The 17,252-nt window shown below is 34.8% G+C and overlaps 1 protein-coding gene across 1 annotated transcript; it reads right to left on the reverse strand.

The window, feature by feature from the left end:
- Positions 1–5,673, reverse strand: LOC139194614 (increased DNA methylation 1-like). The gene is made up of 9 exons (XM_070819498.1): positions 5,527–5,673; positions 2,465–2,522; positions 1,873–2,381; positions 1,605–1,743; positions 1,401–1,489; positions 889–1,130; positions 609–695; positions 420–519; positions 1–317 (listed from the first exon to the last, which is right to left on the reverse strand). The coding sequence occupies exons 1-9, from the start codon at positions 5,671–5,673 to the stop codon at positions 57–59; spliced, it is 1,632 nt and encodes a 543-aa protein (XP_070675599.1). The 3' UTR covers positions 1–56.
- Positions 5,674–17,252: the final 11,579 nt, after the last annotated feature.

Genomic DNA, 17,252 nt, shown 5'->3' on the forward strand with positions numbered 1-17,252 from the left:
TCCTGCAAAATGCCATATAAGAAAGTGGACACCAGTTAGTCTGGTAATGGTGGATTTCATTTTGTTTGGGTGGAAAGGGGAAAAAAGCTGAACAACATTACAGATACTTTCTCTAATGGCCTTGCTTCGGCTGGAGCGTTCTTCATTAACAGTTTCTGACACATAATGGTACCCTCAAAATCAAGGAAAGTATAATCCAGAAACTTTAGCCTTTCGGAAGGTGTCATCTTTGAGAACCAAAATGAAGTCGTCCATGTGTTTAGCACACTAGGGACAGCGGGCAAAACCAATCTCTCCTCCCCTAATTCCATAAGCAACTGACAAAAACATGAAGGCAATTATGAGAAACTACACTACAGAAGTGAAAACACGCACACACAGAGGGTGACAACAAACTGCAGGAACACTCAATACGTTACCTTTTCAAGTTCATCCATTAATAAATGACACATTCCAAGTCGACGATATTGAAATCTGGTAGCCACAAGAGGAACTTCTGCCACTTTGTCTCCAAAAATCCTTTTGAACAAGAAACTACCAGTTTAGGAACAATCTAATCCGCAACAAAGCTCACCAATTCTTAACTGGCAGCGAACTGAAAACCTCACCTTACAGTAGCCACAGTGATTAATTCGTCATATCTCTCCAAAAGCACAGTATAGAACCCTTGGAAGTTCAGGCGATTAAGATGTGACCTGCAAAATTCCACAAACAGGTCTCCAAAAGTGAAATAACAATTTCATGTAACTATCACTAAACAAAAAATTTAACAGTGAACACAATTTTTTAGGGGAGAATAAACAGCCTCATGTGCTAAGCTCAAGTATTAGCAGTATTTTAGCAAGGCACGCAAAAGAAATTTTGACAATGACAGTATAAATATCACACCTCCGGCTGAAGATGACATCTTCTACAAGATCTCTCCCAGTAAGAGGTTCCTTAACAGGCAGAAAACACTCATGAACCACATCAAGAGCAATATTGAGCCTGCTGTCCGTCAAGGCATCATCAATATCATGTTCATCCGTAGCATGAGTATCACACTTATTTAACTTCAACAGTGACCAAGATAGGTTGTCATCACCCACTGGAATTTGTTTTCCTAAAAGCTCATCGAGGCTGAAAAATATCTGAAAACTTGAAACAGTCAATCCAACGTTACATGGAGAGAAAAGCGAAATAGACAAGTAGCTCGGGATGGAAAGTTATAATAAATAAGATCCATAATTCACCCTAAAACATCTGACAGAAAAACATGAGACTGAACTTATTTAGAATAGTTTAACTTTTAATTGAATTTAGACAGGGTAAAAACGATGCTTCTGAATTTTTTGCAGATCAGGCTAGGAAACAAGCAACTAAAGAGTAAACTACAAAACATCGATGGCATTTTGAGATACCTTTTTACAGCTTTTGCTGCAAAACCAGTTTCCTTTTGGATCACTTACGTTTTCATTTGCGCCTCTTTTTCTCAGGCACCCTTTGTGATCTACATCAAATAGTGGAAAACTAAAATTACGAACTTTTTGAAGACTTGACCACAGACACAAAGTTCACAGGCATGCAATTGCTATAACAGATGAAACAAATAACAATCATCCTACTTTTATGCTCGCATTGACCACAGGTGAGAACACAACAATCATCCATGATAGACTCTGACTCTTTCTCTTGTTTGAAGTTCATATGGCCACAAATTCCACAACGGCAAGATGAACAGAACCAGTCACCTTCTGGAACAGCCTGCAGAAGCAAAAACATTTAAGACCAAGAAAAGAAGTCAAGAATCTCAATCATTTCTGACAAAAGGGTAAGAAAGACGAAGTGAGACAATTCACAAAGTATCAAAAATACTCAAGGAAAACAGTCTACCTTCAAGCCAAGGCATTTCTTGTGAAATGATGATGGACATTGATCACATAAAATTAGGTCACCACCAATGTGACACACAGTACAAATGTAATCATTCTCGCCTTGATGCCAATTGCCCTTCATCCTATCACATGGTTGTTTCCAGAAGTTCCGCTCCCTTCTTCCATGCATAATTTGCACCTGGCAATCCAAAAGAGACCTACCATCTTCCAGAAAAATATTGGCGTAAGGTATGTGGTTACTACTGCCAGCGTGATGCCCAGAGGAACTAAGAGTATACACCTCTTTGCAATAGCTGCAGCTGATCCCCTCGCGAGTTATCTTCCCTTCTTTCATTGGATGACTATCCCTTGTGCTCCGATAATTTACTTTTTCCCTTGGAGAAACCATGTTATTGTCTATCAACCAAGATAAAACAGTGCGAGGATTGTTGTGCGAGGAATTCGCTTCCTGCACCTGTTTGCTTGACCTAAAGCACACGAGTTGGCTGACTACCACCCAGTTCATCTCTTGACCCATTCAAATCAAACATTTCATAAATGGCGAAACGAACCGAAAGAAGCCATAGATAGTCAAATAATGAGTAACATACTTACATTAAAGGCAAGGTAGCCACAATCAGTTTGGAGAATTTGACATGAACCCAAAAGCTAATACAAAAAATGAAAAAAGCTTTGGCATTGAACCCAGAAATTAATTAAAAAAAAACACAGCAAAAACAAACCAACAGAGGCAAAACATATTTCCCAAAAGCGACTAGCAAAATTTAAAAAAAACCAACCCAAATATAGAAAAAAACAAAAACACACCCAAACTTTGATTTGGATGCTCAGCCGTTTGAGGTAATGCTTTGGTCCCCAGATCGGACCACATCACTTACAGTCTTCTTCTTCACAAAAAACAAAATGAGTCAGATAAAATAAGGATTCACGGTGTCGGCGGCGGCTGGGCGGCATGCGACGGTCGCCAGCAAAGTAGTGAATGTTGCAGAAAATCAAAGGAAAACAACCCATTTTACAGAAAATCAGTGCAATCGGCAGCCATGCATGCCTCTTCGAGCCCAAAACATTCAACAAAATCTACTTGCTTGATTTCATCAGTTGTGAAAATTTTGAAAACCCCATAACAAATAAGCCAGAATATTAAAAAAATCCAAAAACAGACGAGAATCACAGCCCAAAAACTCGAACTTCTGAAAAATCCAGAAAGATAAAAGCTGGAAAAAGGCGGCATTACCTCAACTTTGGCATTAACGAGAAGCTTTCGTGGATTCTGAGTCCTACGTTTTCGTTTTTTGGGCTCTTCGAGCTCCATGACCGCCATTGAAGAGCCAGAGAGAGAACAGAGGGTTGAGAGAGAGTGAGACTCTCCTTCTCTCTCGCTCTACTGGGCTTATTTCTCTCTCTCTCTCTCTCTCTCTCTCTCTCCCTCGTATTGCTTTGGCAGCAAGTAACAGGCTCAGAACTAGTCTACTAGAGACTGAGACTTTGATGCTCTGCCGCTGCAACCACTGTAAATATCTCTGCTCTCGCTTCTCTTTTCCTCCACGTCAGCTCCGCATGTGCGGGTTTCTGACGTGGCGCCATCCCATTTGTTAAACCGGTCTATCTGTTTTGTACCCGTTATTCTCCAGCAGATCAATGTCGATAAAGATGGATGATCAGGTGCGGGTGGGAGGGTGTGACCTTGGACCGTCAAATTTGGATCGTTGATGTTGGGTGTTAGGGGTTAGGGATTCTCGCCGTGCGTTTGGGGACGTTGGATTTTGCATCGATTAAGGGGTGAGGGAAGAGGAAACAAAAAAGGAAAGGCATTGACTCGACTGGGAATGTTTTAAGAGTAATACTATTCATACTATATTTTTATACCATATTTTTATACCATCTTAGGTGACATCTGATATGGACAGTTACATTATTTGAAAAATTTGCAAAACCCAAGGAAAAAAAGGAGAAAGACTCCTCGTATACCACAATCATCATTTAATTAATTAGTTTTTCTTCATTATTAGTTTATTAAATACTGAACTGAATTTAAAATTTTGATTAATTCAAATGATGTGCAGTCCACATCAAATGCCATCTAAGGTGGTATGAAAATATGGTACAAAAACATGATATGAATATCAATGTATGGCAATGGGGACATAATTGTTTATAAAAGTAACAAATACAGTTGTTCATGTTTGACTTACATAGATGGGGATAAATTATTGTATTTGGGTTGAGTTTAATACCTAATTAGTGATTGATGGATTGTGTAATCTAGGGGTGGGTATGGGTCTGGCCAGGTATTGCAAATCTGATCCTTGGAACATGACCTAACCCGGTCCATTTCAAACGTATTGGTTCAGGATGGGTCCACTACTACAATATAGGCTATCACCGGCGGACCAAAAACCGACAAGAAACCCCGATTTCTGTCGGAAATTTGGCAAAAATCCGACATTAAACACTGCAATGTCGGATTGGAATAGCGACGCCATTGCTACCGTCACTAAAGGGCTTCAGCGTCGCTTTGTTCGCTTAATCCGCCACTACGCAGCGTCGGTTTAAAGCGACGCTGATGTTAATGTCGGTTTAAAGCGACGCTAGTTAACAATTAACTAAATAAAATATGCAAACTAGTGACGGTTTAAAGCGACGTTAGAGAACAATTAAATAAATAAAATATGCAAACTAGTGACGGTTTAAAGCGACACCACCTTTGATAATAATAATTAAAAAAAAAGTCGAAATCTGTTTCTGTATTCGTTCTCAAATAATTATAACTCAAAAAAATTATATAATCGAAATAATAAATTTCAATTTTAGGCCAAAAAAAACAATAATAAAAATAATTCAAAAGAAAAATAGTGCCATAATATACAAATGTTTTACATCTAACATTCCATATAATTTACAAAAATTCATCCTCCATGCTTTCCTGTGCTTGCCTTTGTCGAAGACCACAGATTTTGTAGCTCCATAGTGCCATATATAATACTAGCAACTCCATACTGCAATGCTTGCCATCAGATCAGTGCTCCAATACTTTACTACTTCAACATTAGGGCTCTAATCTCTATAGATTAAACTCAGGTTTTATACCTTTAAAAAATTATGGATCTGCGATTTCCAGTGTCCTTGCTCTTCAGATCCAACATGCATAAATACAAAAAAAAAACAATTAAAAACCAAGAAACAAAAATAAATTTTCAATTTAAGCATAAAACTATTTAGAATACAAAATAGAAACTAAAATTAATAATCATAATAATTTAAAAATGAACCACCTTCAAGATCTTCCTCCTCGAATTGGAGTTCTTCAAAATGTTGATCTTTAAACTGGTGATCCAAAGCAAACGGGGAAGGAGTTGAGGAAAAACTAAAAAGGAGGAAGAAGGGGACGCACATATGAAATGGGGAAGGAGAAGAAGAAATTCTGAAATTGGGGGAGAAATGAAAGCACGGTTGAAATGGGAAAGATAAGGGTTTAAATATGGGTACTTAGTTTGCGTCCGTTAAAACCGACGCAAACGTCTGACACATTTTTTGAAATTCACATAGCGTCGCTTTAATGAAACTCGCGTCGCTTTAATCAAACTCGCGTCGCTTTAATCAAACTAGCGTCGCTTTAAACCGACACAAACTTCTGACACTTTTTGAAATTCACATAGCGTCGCTTTAATGAAACTAGCGTCGCTTTAATGAAACTAGCGTCGCTTTTAACCGACGCCAACTTCTGACACACTTTTTGAAATTCACATAGCGTCGCTTTAATGACACTAGCGTCGGTTAAAACCGACACTAAGTCCTCCATCCATTCAAACAAGCGGGAAATTTCCCGCCTAATATTTCAAATACTATAATTTTATATATATTAATTTTATAACCCTAAAAAATACTATAATAATTATATATATTAATGTAACAATTTTATACCCCTAAAAACTATAATAATTATATATATATATATATATATATATTAAATTAAATTTTAAAAATTGGTGACCATTGGATCAGTTTAAATATACATACCATTCAATTTCTTTAAGTGTTATACATACAAAATAAATAAATTTAAATCTACTTAATAAATATATATATACTTTCATTAAGTATAACATAAGATTTTGTGGTATCCACTTGTGTGAATATTTTAATTTGAAGATCGAATTCATTCATTATATTCATATTGGGTCAATGAGTGTAGCTGTAAAAAATCATCAAAATCGGAGTTAAAATAACCGTTAAATCGTGATTTTTCGTTTATAACCGTCGAAAAGCTTTGTCTCGTTACTTGATCTCTGAATGTTTGTTTTTTGTGATTTTTTGCTGATGTGATCTCGAAGCATATGCAAACACGTTTGACGGTTGGGATCGTTGAAATTAGTTTCGGAGAATTCGTATCCCATCAAAACAATAGATTGACTAACATTTAGAGTTTATTTATACTTTCATTAAGTATAACATAAGATTTTGTGGTATCCACTTGTGTAAATATTTTAAATTGAAGATCGAATTCATTCATTCTATTCATATTGGGTCAAGGAATGTAGCTGTAAAAAATCATCAAAATCGGAGTTAAAATAACCGTTAAATCGTGATTTTTCGTTTATAACCGTCGAAAAGCTTTGTCCCGTTACTTGATCTCTGAATGTTTGTTTTTTGTGATTTTTTGCTGATGTGATCTCGAAGCATATGCAAACAAGTTTGACGGTTGGGATCGTTGAAATTAGTTTCGGAGAATTCGTATCCCATCAAAACAATAGATTGACTAACACTTAGAATTTATTTATGCTTTCATTAAGTATAACATAAGATTTTGTGGTATCTACTTGTGTAAATATTTTAATTTGAAGATCGAATTCATTCATTGTATTCATATAGGGTCAAGGAGTGTAGCTGTAAAAAATCATCAAAATCAGAGTTAAAATAACCGTTAAATCGTGATTTTTCGTTTATAACCGTTGAAAAGCTTTGTCCCGTTACTTGATCTCTGAATGTTTGTTTTTTGTGATTTTTTGCTGATGTGATATCGAAGCATATGCAAACAAGTTTGACGGTTGGGATCGTTGAAATTAGTTTCGGAGAATTCGTATCCCATCAAAACAATAGATTGACTAACACTTAGAATTTATTTATACTTTCATTAAGTATAACATAAGATTTTGTGGTATCTACTTGTGTAAATATTTTAATTTGAAGATCGAATTCATTCATTCTATTCATATAGGGTCAAGGAGTGTAGCTGTAAAAAATCATCAAAATCGGAGTTAAAATAACCGTTAAATCGTGATTTTTCGTTTATAACCGTCGAAAAGCTTTGTCCTGTTACTTGATATCTGAATGTTTGTTTTTTGTGATTTTTTGCTGATGTGATCTCGAAGCATATGCAAACAAGTTTGACGGTTGGGATCGTTGAAATTAGTTTCGGAGAATTCGTATCCCATCAAAACAATAGATTGACTAACACTTAGAGTTTATTTATACTTTCATTAAGTATAACATAAGATTTTATAGTATCCACTTGTGTAAATATTTTAAATTGAAGATCGAATTCATTCATTCTATTCATATAGGGTCAAGGAATGTAGCTGTAAAAAATCATCAAAATCGAAGTTAAAATAACCGTTAAATCGTGATTTTTCGTTTATAACCGTCGAAAAGCTTTGTCCCGTTACTTGATCTCTGAATGTTTGTTTTTTGTGATTTTTTGCTGATGTGATATCGAAGCATATGCAAACAAGTTTGACGATTGGGATCGTTGAAATTAGTTTCGGAGAATTTGTATCCCATCAAAACAATAGATTGACTAACACTTAGAGTTTATTTATACTTTCATTAAGTATAACATAAGATTTTGTGGTATCCACTTGTGTAAATATTTTAATTTGAAGATCGAATCCATTCATTGTATTCATATAGGGTCAAGGAGTGTAGCTGTAAAAAATCATCAAAATCGAAGTTAAAATAACCGTTAAATCGTAATTTTTCGTTTATAACTGTCAAAATTAGTTTCATAGAATTCGTATCCAATCAAGTTCAATGGTGTGTATATATATATATATATATTAAGTAGATTTAAATTTATTTATTTTGTATGTATAACACTTAAGAAATTGAATCGTATGTATATTTAAGCCAATCCAATGATCACCAATTTTTTAAAATTTAATTTAATATATATATATAATTATTATAGTTTTTAGGGATATAAAATTTAATTTAATATATATATAATTTAATATATATATATATATACACACTTTATGTCGCTTAAAAGCGACACTAGTATATAAAAATTATTAAAATAATGTTTACGTCGGTTTAAAAGCGACACTAGTATTTAAAAATTATTAAAATATATGTTTACGTCGGTTTAAAAGCGACATAAACATTTAATAACGCTTATAAGCGACAGTAAATCCGACGTCATGTTCAGTTAGTGTCGCAACTGCCTAATCCGCCACTATATTAGATTAAAGCGACACCACCCTCCGACACTATAGCCCCCTTTTGTAGTAGTGGTCCACGGGTCCTTTTACTTTTTTTTTCTCGATTTTGATCGTCTCCCGGACTTGCTCATCCTCCAGATCTTCGACATCAAGACCTTTATTCGCTACCGCGCCGTTTCCAAGCAATTCAACTCGCTCGCCCCCCACACAGACACGCTCATCCTAACCGTCGACCGTGTCATTTCCTTCGATTTAGACTCCGACTCGAAAAGCGACGACATTTCGCACCTCCTCGTTGCCTTCCTCAATAGTGTCCTAAATCTCGAGCTTGATAGGACGACCATCGATGATGACCATTCGAGCTCCGAACTCGACACCGATGGTAAGATCATGCACAGGCTGGAACCTCTTATCCATGATTTGCAACAGCAAGCAAGATTTTTTGACACCTACAAATCCAAACCCAAAACCCAATTGTTTTAAAACCTCAATTCTCAAACCAAGTAAAAAAAAAAAAAAAAATCAGAAAGCTATGGATTGGAGGAATTGAGACCTGTGTCGCCGGTGATGATGTACTTGAAGAGGTAGTCGTAAGACTCCATCCTCAAATCGCTCAAGGACCTTGTCTCGGCCAAGCCCAACCCGCTTTCATAATTCGCTCATTCCACCGCATTCGAAACCTCTCGATCGAGCTCTCGTCTGGCGATCTCCGGTTTGGGAGGGAGCAAAAATCGGCGAAGCTGCGTAGATCAGAGACAGAGGCGTCCACAGAGAGAGAGAGAGAGAGAGAGAGAGAGAGAGAGAGAGAGAGAGAGAGAGAGAGAGAGAGAGACTGGGGGAGAGAGAGATCGAGATGGATAAGATTGAGAATCGACAGATTCGAAAAGGAGGACTGAGGAGAGGAGAGTCTTCAAGAAGGTGTGAGAAAATAGGAAAGGAATGGGAAAATGTTACAAAGGGGCCGGTCTGAGTACCCGTTTTTTATACTTCTGGAATCGGCCTGCCCCGCCCCGTTTCTCTTATTTAAAATTTGGAACCGGCCCGTACCCACCCCAACCCGCAATTTCTATACCCGTTTGCCGTAATCTACCCGATTGTGTACATTTAAGCAAAATGATTTGTTTCCCAATAATTTACTACTTCAACTTGACATGTTAATGTACTGCCTCTATCCAATTTCGTGAACTAAAGCCCTGACTACTATTTTGATGGTTCTCAATCATAGTTCCATAATTTTTTTTTATGGGACTATGATTAAAATGCGTAAAAAAAATAGTATTTATTTTTATTTTTATTAGAATTTGCTTTCTTCTAACGGCTACGAGTGCGGAGAAAAGTAGACTGCAACAGTAGTAGGATTAAGGGGTGGTTTGGGAGTGAGGTGCTTAAAAAAAAGCATCAATGAAAAAAAGCTGTGAGGGTTTTAGGTGTTTGGTAAACTGAAAAAAAAATGGCTTATTTTGGAAGCTACTGTGAGAATAAACTGAAATCAAAGGAAAAAGCTGAAGCTGCTATTTGCAGCTTTGGAAAACTGGTTTTTTTTCAAAGCACACGGAGTTACAGTGCTCCTTTAATGAAAATACCCACTATCAGATTGATTTTTTTTCCAAAAGCACTTTTACAAAAAAGTTTACCAAACACTCTGCTGATTTATTTCACAGCCGATTATTCTCACAGCAGTTTTTTTTCAAAGCACAGCAATACCAAACCAGCCCTAAGAGTTGCCCAAAAAATAAATGTTGCAAGTGTAAAGCAAATAAGAAACATGCATCAAGGCAAATATAGGAAATTGCATGAAGAATCTATGTTTCCTCATTCTGAGTGCACGAAATGCTTAATTTATATCTGATAAAAAATTCGTATGTACTTGTTGTATTGTACTATCACAAGTATTATTATCAAATCAACCCACAAAATATATCGCATAACTTAATTTGGCATCTACACCAAATATATCAGGTAATTTATTCGTACTTCTGAATTTTGATTAGTATAAATATACTCTTTTTTTTTAATAATACATCTATACTTTCTTTAAGTTTTTTTTAATATGAATGCATAGAATGTCAGCTGCGTATCTAGTTTAGTTTAGGCATTTAGAAGATGTAAAGATCAACATTCCGTTTGGATCTTGTAATCAAGAGGAAATTATATATATTTATGTGTTTAAATCACATAATATGAGAATACACCAAAAATAATTTTCTTTTTACAAAACTGAGTTTAAGAGGTATTTATAAATTTTTCTTTACTATGACGATATATTTACAATAAAGGGTGGGAGATTTGAATTTAATGATTTTTATTCGTCACTAAGAGTTCACATATGTACAAGACTTAGAGTACAAGTTAAGATACCTCAGCTTACGAGTCGACTCTTGAGTAGCAGAGTGAGATCTGGCAAACAGTTGCATGATGACCAGGATTGTTGCACACAATACTGAAAGTAGGAGAGGAGATCGGAGGTGGACTCGGGAGACGAGGAAGACCAGTAGGTGGTTTGTTACCGATTACAACGGCTTTCTCCTCGACTAAAACCCCCATGACAACCATTTCCACCACGACCATGAGAAGAATTGGTGTTGCAGCCTATTTTACTCAAGGGTGCGGTGTGGCAAAAAGAGAGAGAGAGTTGAAGAATTTCTGTCATATGAATTTTCTATCACCTGTGCCTCAAGGATTTATTGCTTACAAGTAATACAATCCTAAATTAATAAGATCTACCAGTATTCTAATTACAATCGTCACTTGTAAGTGAAAGGTATTTACTTAATCAAACACCCTAAAAATTCTAAGAATATTTCATTTTGGGTTTTTATATTCGCACCCCACATTAAAATTTAATATTAAATAACTGATTTACCCTACTATGCAATGATAATTTTGACCTTATTAGGTTAAAAAAAAATCTATCACCACTACAAAAGGGCCTTATTGTGTTGGTGGTTGGTGTAGCTTTTATAAAACATAGTGGCGCTTAAGACATTCCGACACCTATTTTACATGCTGTCGGAATTACTGTCGCTTATAACCGACATAAATTGTTAATGTCGCTTATAACCGACATATATTTTAATATTTTTTAATAGTGGTGTCGCTTTTAACCGACATAAAGACTGGTGTCGCTTTTTTCCGACACTAATGATAGTTTTTAAATATTTTCAAAGCCAGTGTCAGTTGTAGCCGACATAAGTTTTAATTTTTATTAAATATTTTTAAACCCGGTATCACTTGTAATCGACATAAAGTTAGCGTCGGTTAAAAGAAGACTGGTATCGCTTATACTCGACACTATAGAAAGTTATTAAATATTTTCAAAGCCTGTGTCGCTTGTAGCCGAACTAGATTTAAATTTTTTTTAAATATTTTGAAACCCGGTGTCGATTATAGGCGACATATTGGTGGCCTTTATATACCCTCTAGAATAGGCCTGACAAACAGGTCATGTCGTGTCACACCCGTTATCTTAACGGGTCCTTAACAGATCGGGTCACTTTACCCAACGGGTAAAGTTACTCGACCCGTTAAGAAAAATTTTTCCCCTTAAATTTGCACATAAGATTTTGTGGTATCCACTAGTGTAAATATTTTAAATTGAAGATCGAGTATATTCATATAAGATCAAGGAGTGTAGCTGTAAAAAATCATCAAAATCGGAGTTAAAATAACTGTTAAATCGTGATTTTTCGTTGATAACCGTCGAGACGTTTTGTCCCGTTACTTGATCTCCGAATGTTTGTTTTTTGCAATTTTTGGTGTATGCAATCTCGATGTATATACAAACATGTTTGATGGTTAAATCGTTGAAACTAGTTTCGTAGAATACGTATCCCATCAAAACAATAGATTCACTAACACTTAAGAGTTTATTCATACTTTCATTAAGTATAACATAAGATTTTGTGGTATCCACTAATGTAAATATTTTAAATTGAAGATCGAATTCATTTATTGTATTCATATAGGATCAAGGAGTGTAGCTGTAAAAAATCAGAACACTTGGAGTTAAAATAACTGTTAAATAGTGATTTTTCGTTGATAACCGTCGAAACGTTTTTTCCCATTACTTGATCTCTGAATGTTTGGCATATGCGATCTTGAAGCATATACAAAAAAGTTTGACGGTTGGATCGTTGAAATTAGTTTCGTATAATGCGTATCCCATCAAAACAATGGATTCACTAACACTTATAATTTATTTATACTTTCATAAAGTATAACTTAAGATTTTGTGATATCCACTAGTGTAAATATTTTAAATTGAATATCCAGTTCATTCATTGTATTCATATAGGGTCAAGGAGTGTAAAATCGGAGTTAAAATAACAGTTAAATCGTGATTTTTCGTTGATAACCGTCGAAATGTTTTGTCCCGTTACTGGTTGCAATTTTTGGTGTATGCGATCTCGAAGTATATAAAAACATGTTTGACGGTTGGATCGTTGAAACTAGTTTCGTAGAATGCGTATCCCATCAAAACAATAGATTCACTAACACTTAGGAGTTTATTCATACTTTCATTAAGTGTAACATAAGATTTTGTGGTATCCACTAATTTTAATATTTTAAATTGAAAATCGAATTCATTCATTGTATTCATATAGGATCAAGGAGTGTAGCTGTAAAAAATCATCAAAATCGGAGTTAAATAACCGTTAAATCGTGATTTTTTGTTGATAACCGTCGAAACGTTTTGTCTCGTTACTTGATCTCCGAATGTTTGTTTTTTGCGATTTTTGGCGTATGCGATCTTGAAGCATATACAAACATGTTTGACGATTGGATCGTTGAAACTAGTTTCGTAGAATGCGTATCGCATCAAAACAATAGATTCACTAACACTTAAAAGTTTATTCATACTTTCATTAAGCATAACATAAGATTTTGTGGTATCTACTAATGTAAATATTTTAAATTGAAAATCGAATTCATTCATTGTATTCATATAGGATCAAGGAGTGTAGCTATAAAAAAATCATCAAAATCGGAGTTAAAATAACCGTTAAATCGTGATTTTTCGTTGATAACCGTTGAAACGTTTTGTCTCGTTACTTGATCTCCGAATGTTTTTTTTTTGCGATTTTTGGCGTATGTGATCTCGAAGTATATACAAACAAGTTTGACGGTTGGATCGTTAAAATTAGTTTCGTACAATGCGTATCCCATCAAAACAATAGATTCACTAACACTTAAGAGTTTATTTATACTTTCATTAAATATAACATAAGATTTTGTGGTATCCATGTAAATATTTTAAATTGAAGATTGAATTCATTCATTGTATTTATATAGGATCAAAGAGTGTAGCTGTAAAAAAATCATTAAAATTGGAGTTAAAATAACCGTTAAATCATGATTTTTCGTTGATAACTGTCGAAACGTTTTGTCTCATTACTTGATCTCTTAATATTTGTTTTTTGTGATTTTTGGCGTATGCGATCTCGAAACATATACAAACAAGTTTGACGATTAGATCGTTGAAATTAGTTTCGTATAATGTGTATCCCATCAAAACAATAGATTCACTAACACTTAGAGTTTATTTATACTTTCATAAAGTATAACATAAGATTTTGTGGTATCCACTAGTGTAAATATTTTAAATTGAAGATCGAATTCATTCATTGTATTTATATAGGATCAAAGAGTGTAGCTGTAAAAAATCATCAAAATTGGAGTTAAAATAACCGTTAAATTGTGATTTTTCGTTGATAACTGTCGAAACGTTTTGTCTCGTTACTTGATCTCTGAATGTTTGTTTTTTGCGATTTTTGGCGTATGCGATCTCGAAGCATATACAAACAAGTTTGACAGTTAGATCTTTGAAATTAGTTTCGTATAATGCGTATCCCATCAAAACAATAGATTCACTAACACTTAGAGTTTATTTATACTTTCATAAAGTATAACATAAGATTTTGTGGTATCCACTAGTGTAAATATTTTAAATTGAAGATCGAATTAATTCATTATATTCATATAGGGTCAAGGAGTGTAGCTGTAAAAAATCATCAAAATCGGAGTTAAAATAACTATTAAATCATGATTTTTCGTTGATTTTGTGGTTTAATTAAAATATTTTGGGCAGGAATTTTCCCTTTTTTTTGCGCGGGGAAATGGATTTTTTTTATTTTTTTGGTAATCTGCATAGGGAAATGGATTGGACAAGCTTTTTCAGTCAGTGTCAGAGTTGGCGTCGGTTTTAATCGACGCAACCTCTGATTATGTCGACGCAAAATTGCCCTTATTTCAACGCCACACAAATCTGTCAGACTAACGTTGGTTTTATCCGACGCAATGTGATCCTATTTTGACGCCAGACCTTTCAGTCAAAAGTGTGTCAGGCTACGTGTATCTAGGTCGTGTCAGACTTAGTGTTGGTTTGAACCAACGCAAAGTCCTAATATTTCGACGCAACTTATAGCTACTGTCAGTTTGTCAGATATGGTGTCGGTTTTGACTGATGTAAGGTGTTATAGCTACTGTCGGCATTAACCGACGCTAAATTTTTATCCATATTTAAACCTCGTCTTTCCCATTACGTATATGCTTATGTTTCTCTCTTACATTTCTCTTTCTTGTTTACAGGTGATGTTGAAGAATAAAGCTTCTCCTCAGGGAATAATACTGGAGAATTAGAAGTTCGTCAAGACCAAAAGCAGTAAGAAAACCACTTGCATCGCTCCAACTCTGGCGGTGCTTCTGGTGCCTAAAGTAACAGTAATGGCTCTGTCACTCATCAGCAACCGCAGCAGCCGCCATTTAAGAAGAAAAGAAACCATTGTTGCTAATTATACTTATATTTATGCTACTTAGTTAATTATGTTATAAAAGTTTTGTATTTGTGTGATTAGATCCTAACACAGAAGTTATTGCATTATCACCAACAACCCTAATGGCAACGAACCGATTTGTGTGTGAAATCTGCAACAAAGGGTTTCAAAACATTCAGCTACATCGTCGAGGCCATAACCTTCCATGGAAGCTCCGGCAAAGAACCACCACTGAGGTTAGGAAAAAGGTCTACATATGTCCTGAGCCGACGTGTGTTCACCACAACCCAGCTCGGGTGCTAGGAGATCTCACCGACATTAAGAAGCACTTCAGCCAGAAACATGGGGAGAAAAAATGGAAATGTGACAAGTGCTCCAAGAAATATGCAGTGCAGTCAAATTGGAAGGCGCATTAAAAGACCTGCGGCACAAAGGAGTATAAATGTGACTGTGGAACCATCTTTTCTAAGGAACTTCATATGGTGTCTTATGCATCTTCTTCAACTTCTACTTCTAATTCCTCCAGGAGATCATCCAGGAGTTCTGTAACAATGCTGATGACTGAGAACAGTGAATTAAGAATGAATTGGGACAATTGTTATTGTTATTAGTTTTTATTAATGTTTGCTTTGGCCTATATATGAATATGATTGGAATTATATATATATATATATATATATATATATATTATTAACGAAAAATGGAGAAACAGTTTGTATTATGCTTTATTTTAATATATATATATGGTGTCGCTTATGGACAACAGCATCATAAATATTATATTTATTGAAATGTAGGTAATGTCGGTTAGGACCGACAATAGATTGATTATTTTATTTGTTTACTGTTATGTAATGTCAGCTACGGCCGACAATAAGTGTAATATTTTATTGTTTAATTGTTACTTAATGTCGGTTAGTAGCGCCATCATGTCAAAATTTAATGTCGCTTATAAGCGACGTAATCTACGATGTTGCTTTTAAGCGACACTGTTGTTCTTTTTATTTTATATTACTTTGCTTTGTGATGACGGATTAAGGGGTCTAAGTGACGTCAATACCCTTTCCGTGACGGTAGTATTAGTGTCGCTAACCCAATCTGACATTGCATTATTTAATGTCGGATTTTTACCAAATAGCTGACAGTAATTGGTGTTTCTTGTCGATTTTTTACCGCCGGTGATAGTCCCTTTTGTAGTAGTGTATACACACCCCAAATCACTTTTAACGTATTATTTATCTTCTTCAACTATCAAAACCCCTTCGACCTTCTATTGTTAAACAAAACTCTAACCAATGAAACTACGAAATCGATGTTTCAGAAGCTTCACATGAGGTACGACTTCATATTTTTTTATTGTTTTAGTGATTTTGACGACATCAATAATTATTTAATCTTGCTTTTGATGCGTTGTTCAAGTTTCTATGTTCGTATTCATCTTTTAAGGATCACATGTTTTACATGAAGACTTGAACACCTAAAATTACCACCAAATATTAAAAACAGACGACATGAGTTTTAATGGTGGAATAAAAAACAACCCACATATGCTTTAAATCTCAAGCGACATCTTTTGTCAAAATTTCAGTCGGCATTTTTTGTCCAAATTTCAATCGGCATTTTTTGTCCAAATTAAAAACTTGATAAGATTTCAGAAATATGGGTGTATATATAGAAAATATGGGGTGCATGTAGAAAATGTAAAGTGTATATTAAGAATGTGGGGTGTGAGGGTATTATGAGGAAGTATGTGGGGGTGTATTAACATAAATTTTAATTGAAAAAGCAAATGTGGGGTGTATTAAGTATGTGAGGTTTATTCAGCAATTTGTAGAGTGTTAATATAATAAGCCTTTTATTTTTGTTTTCTTTGGTTATCACAAAGATAATTAAGAGGTATTTACTTAAATCAAACACCCTAATTTGAGTGGGTTTAAATGGGAGTTATTATTTATTTAATTGAATAAACAAATTCTACAATAAAAAAAATATTAAACGACAGTCATTGTACTTAGTATGTCGAAATTAACTTAAATTGCAACAATTCAAACTATATCTAGACTGAGACTTCATCCAAACTACAAGGACTAAAGTCATACTTTTACCAAAACCCTATACAAAACTTAAGTTAATTAGACCATTAACGAATCCCACAAGTCCAAAGTAAA

The sequence above is a fragment of the Malus domestica genome, chromosome 03 (assembly GCF_042453785.1).
Source record: "Malus domestica chromosome 03, GDT2T_hap1".
In the NCBI taxonomy this organism is placed as follows: Eukaryota; Viridiplantae; Streptophyta; class Magnoliopsida; order Rosales; family Rosaceae; genus Malus; species Malus domestica.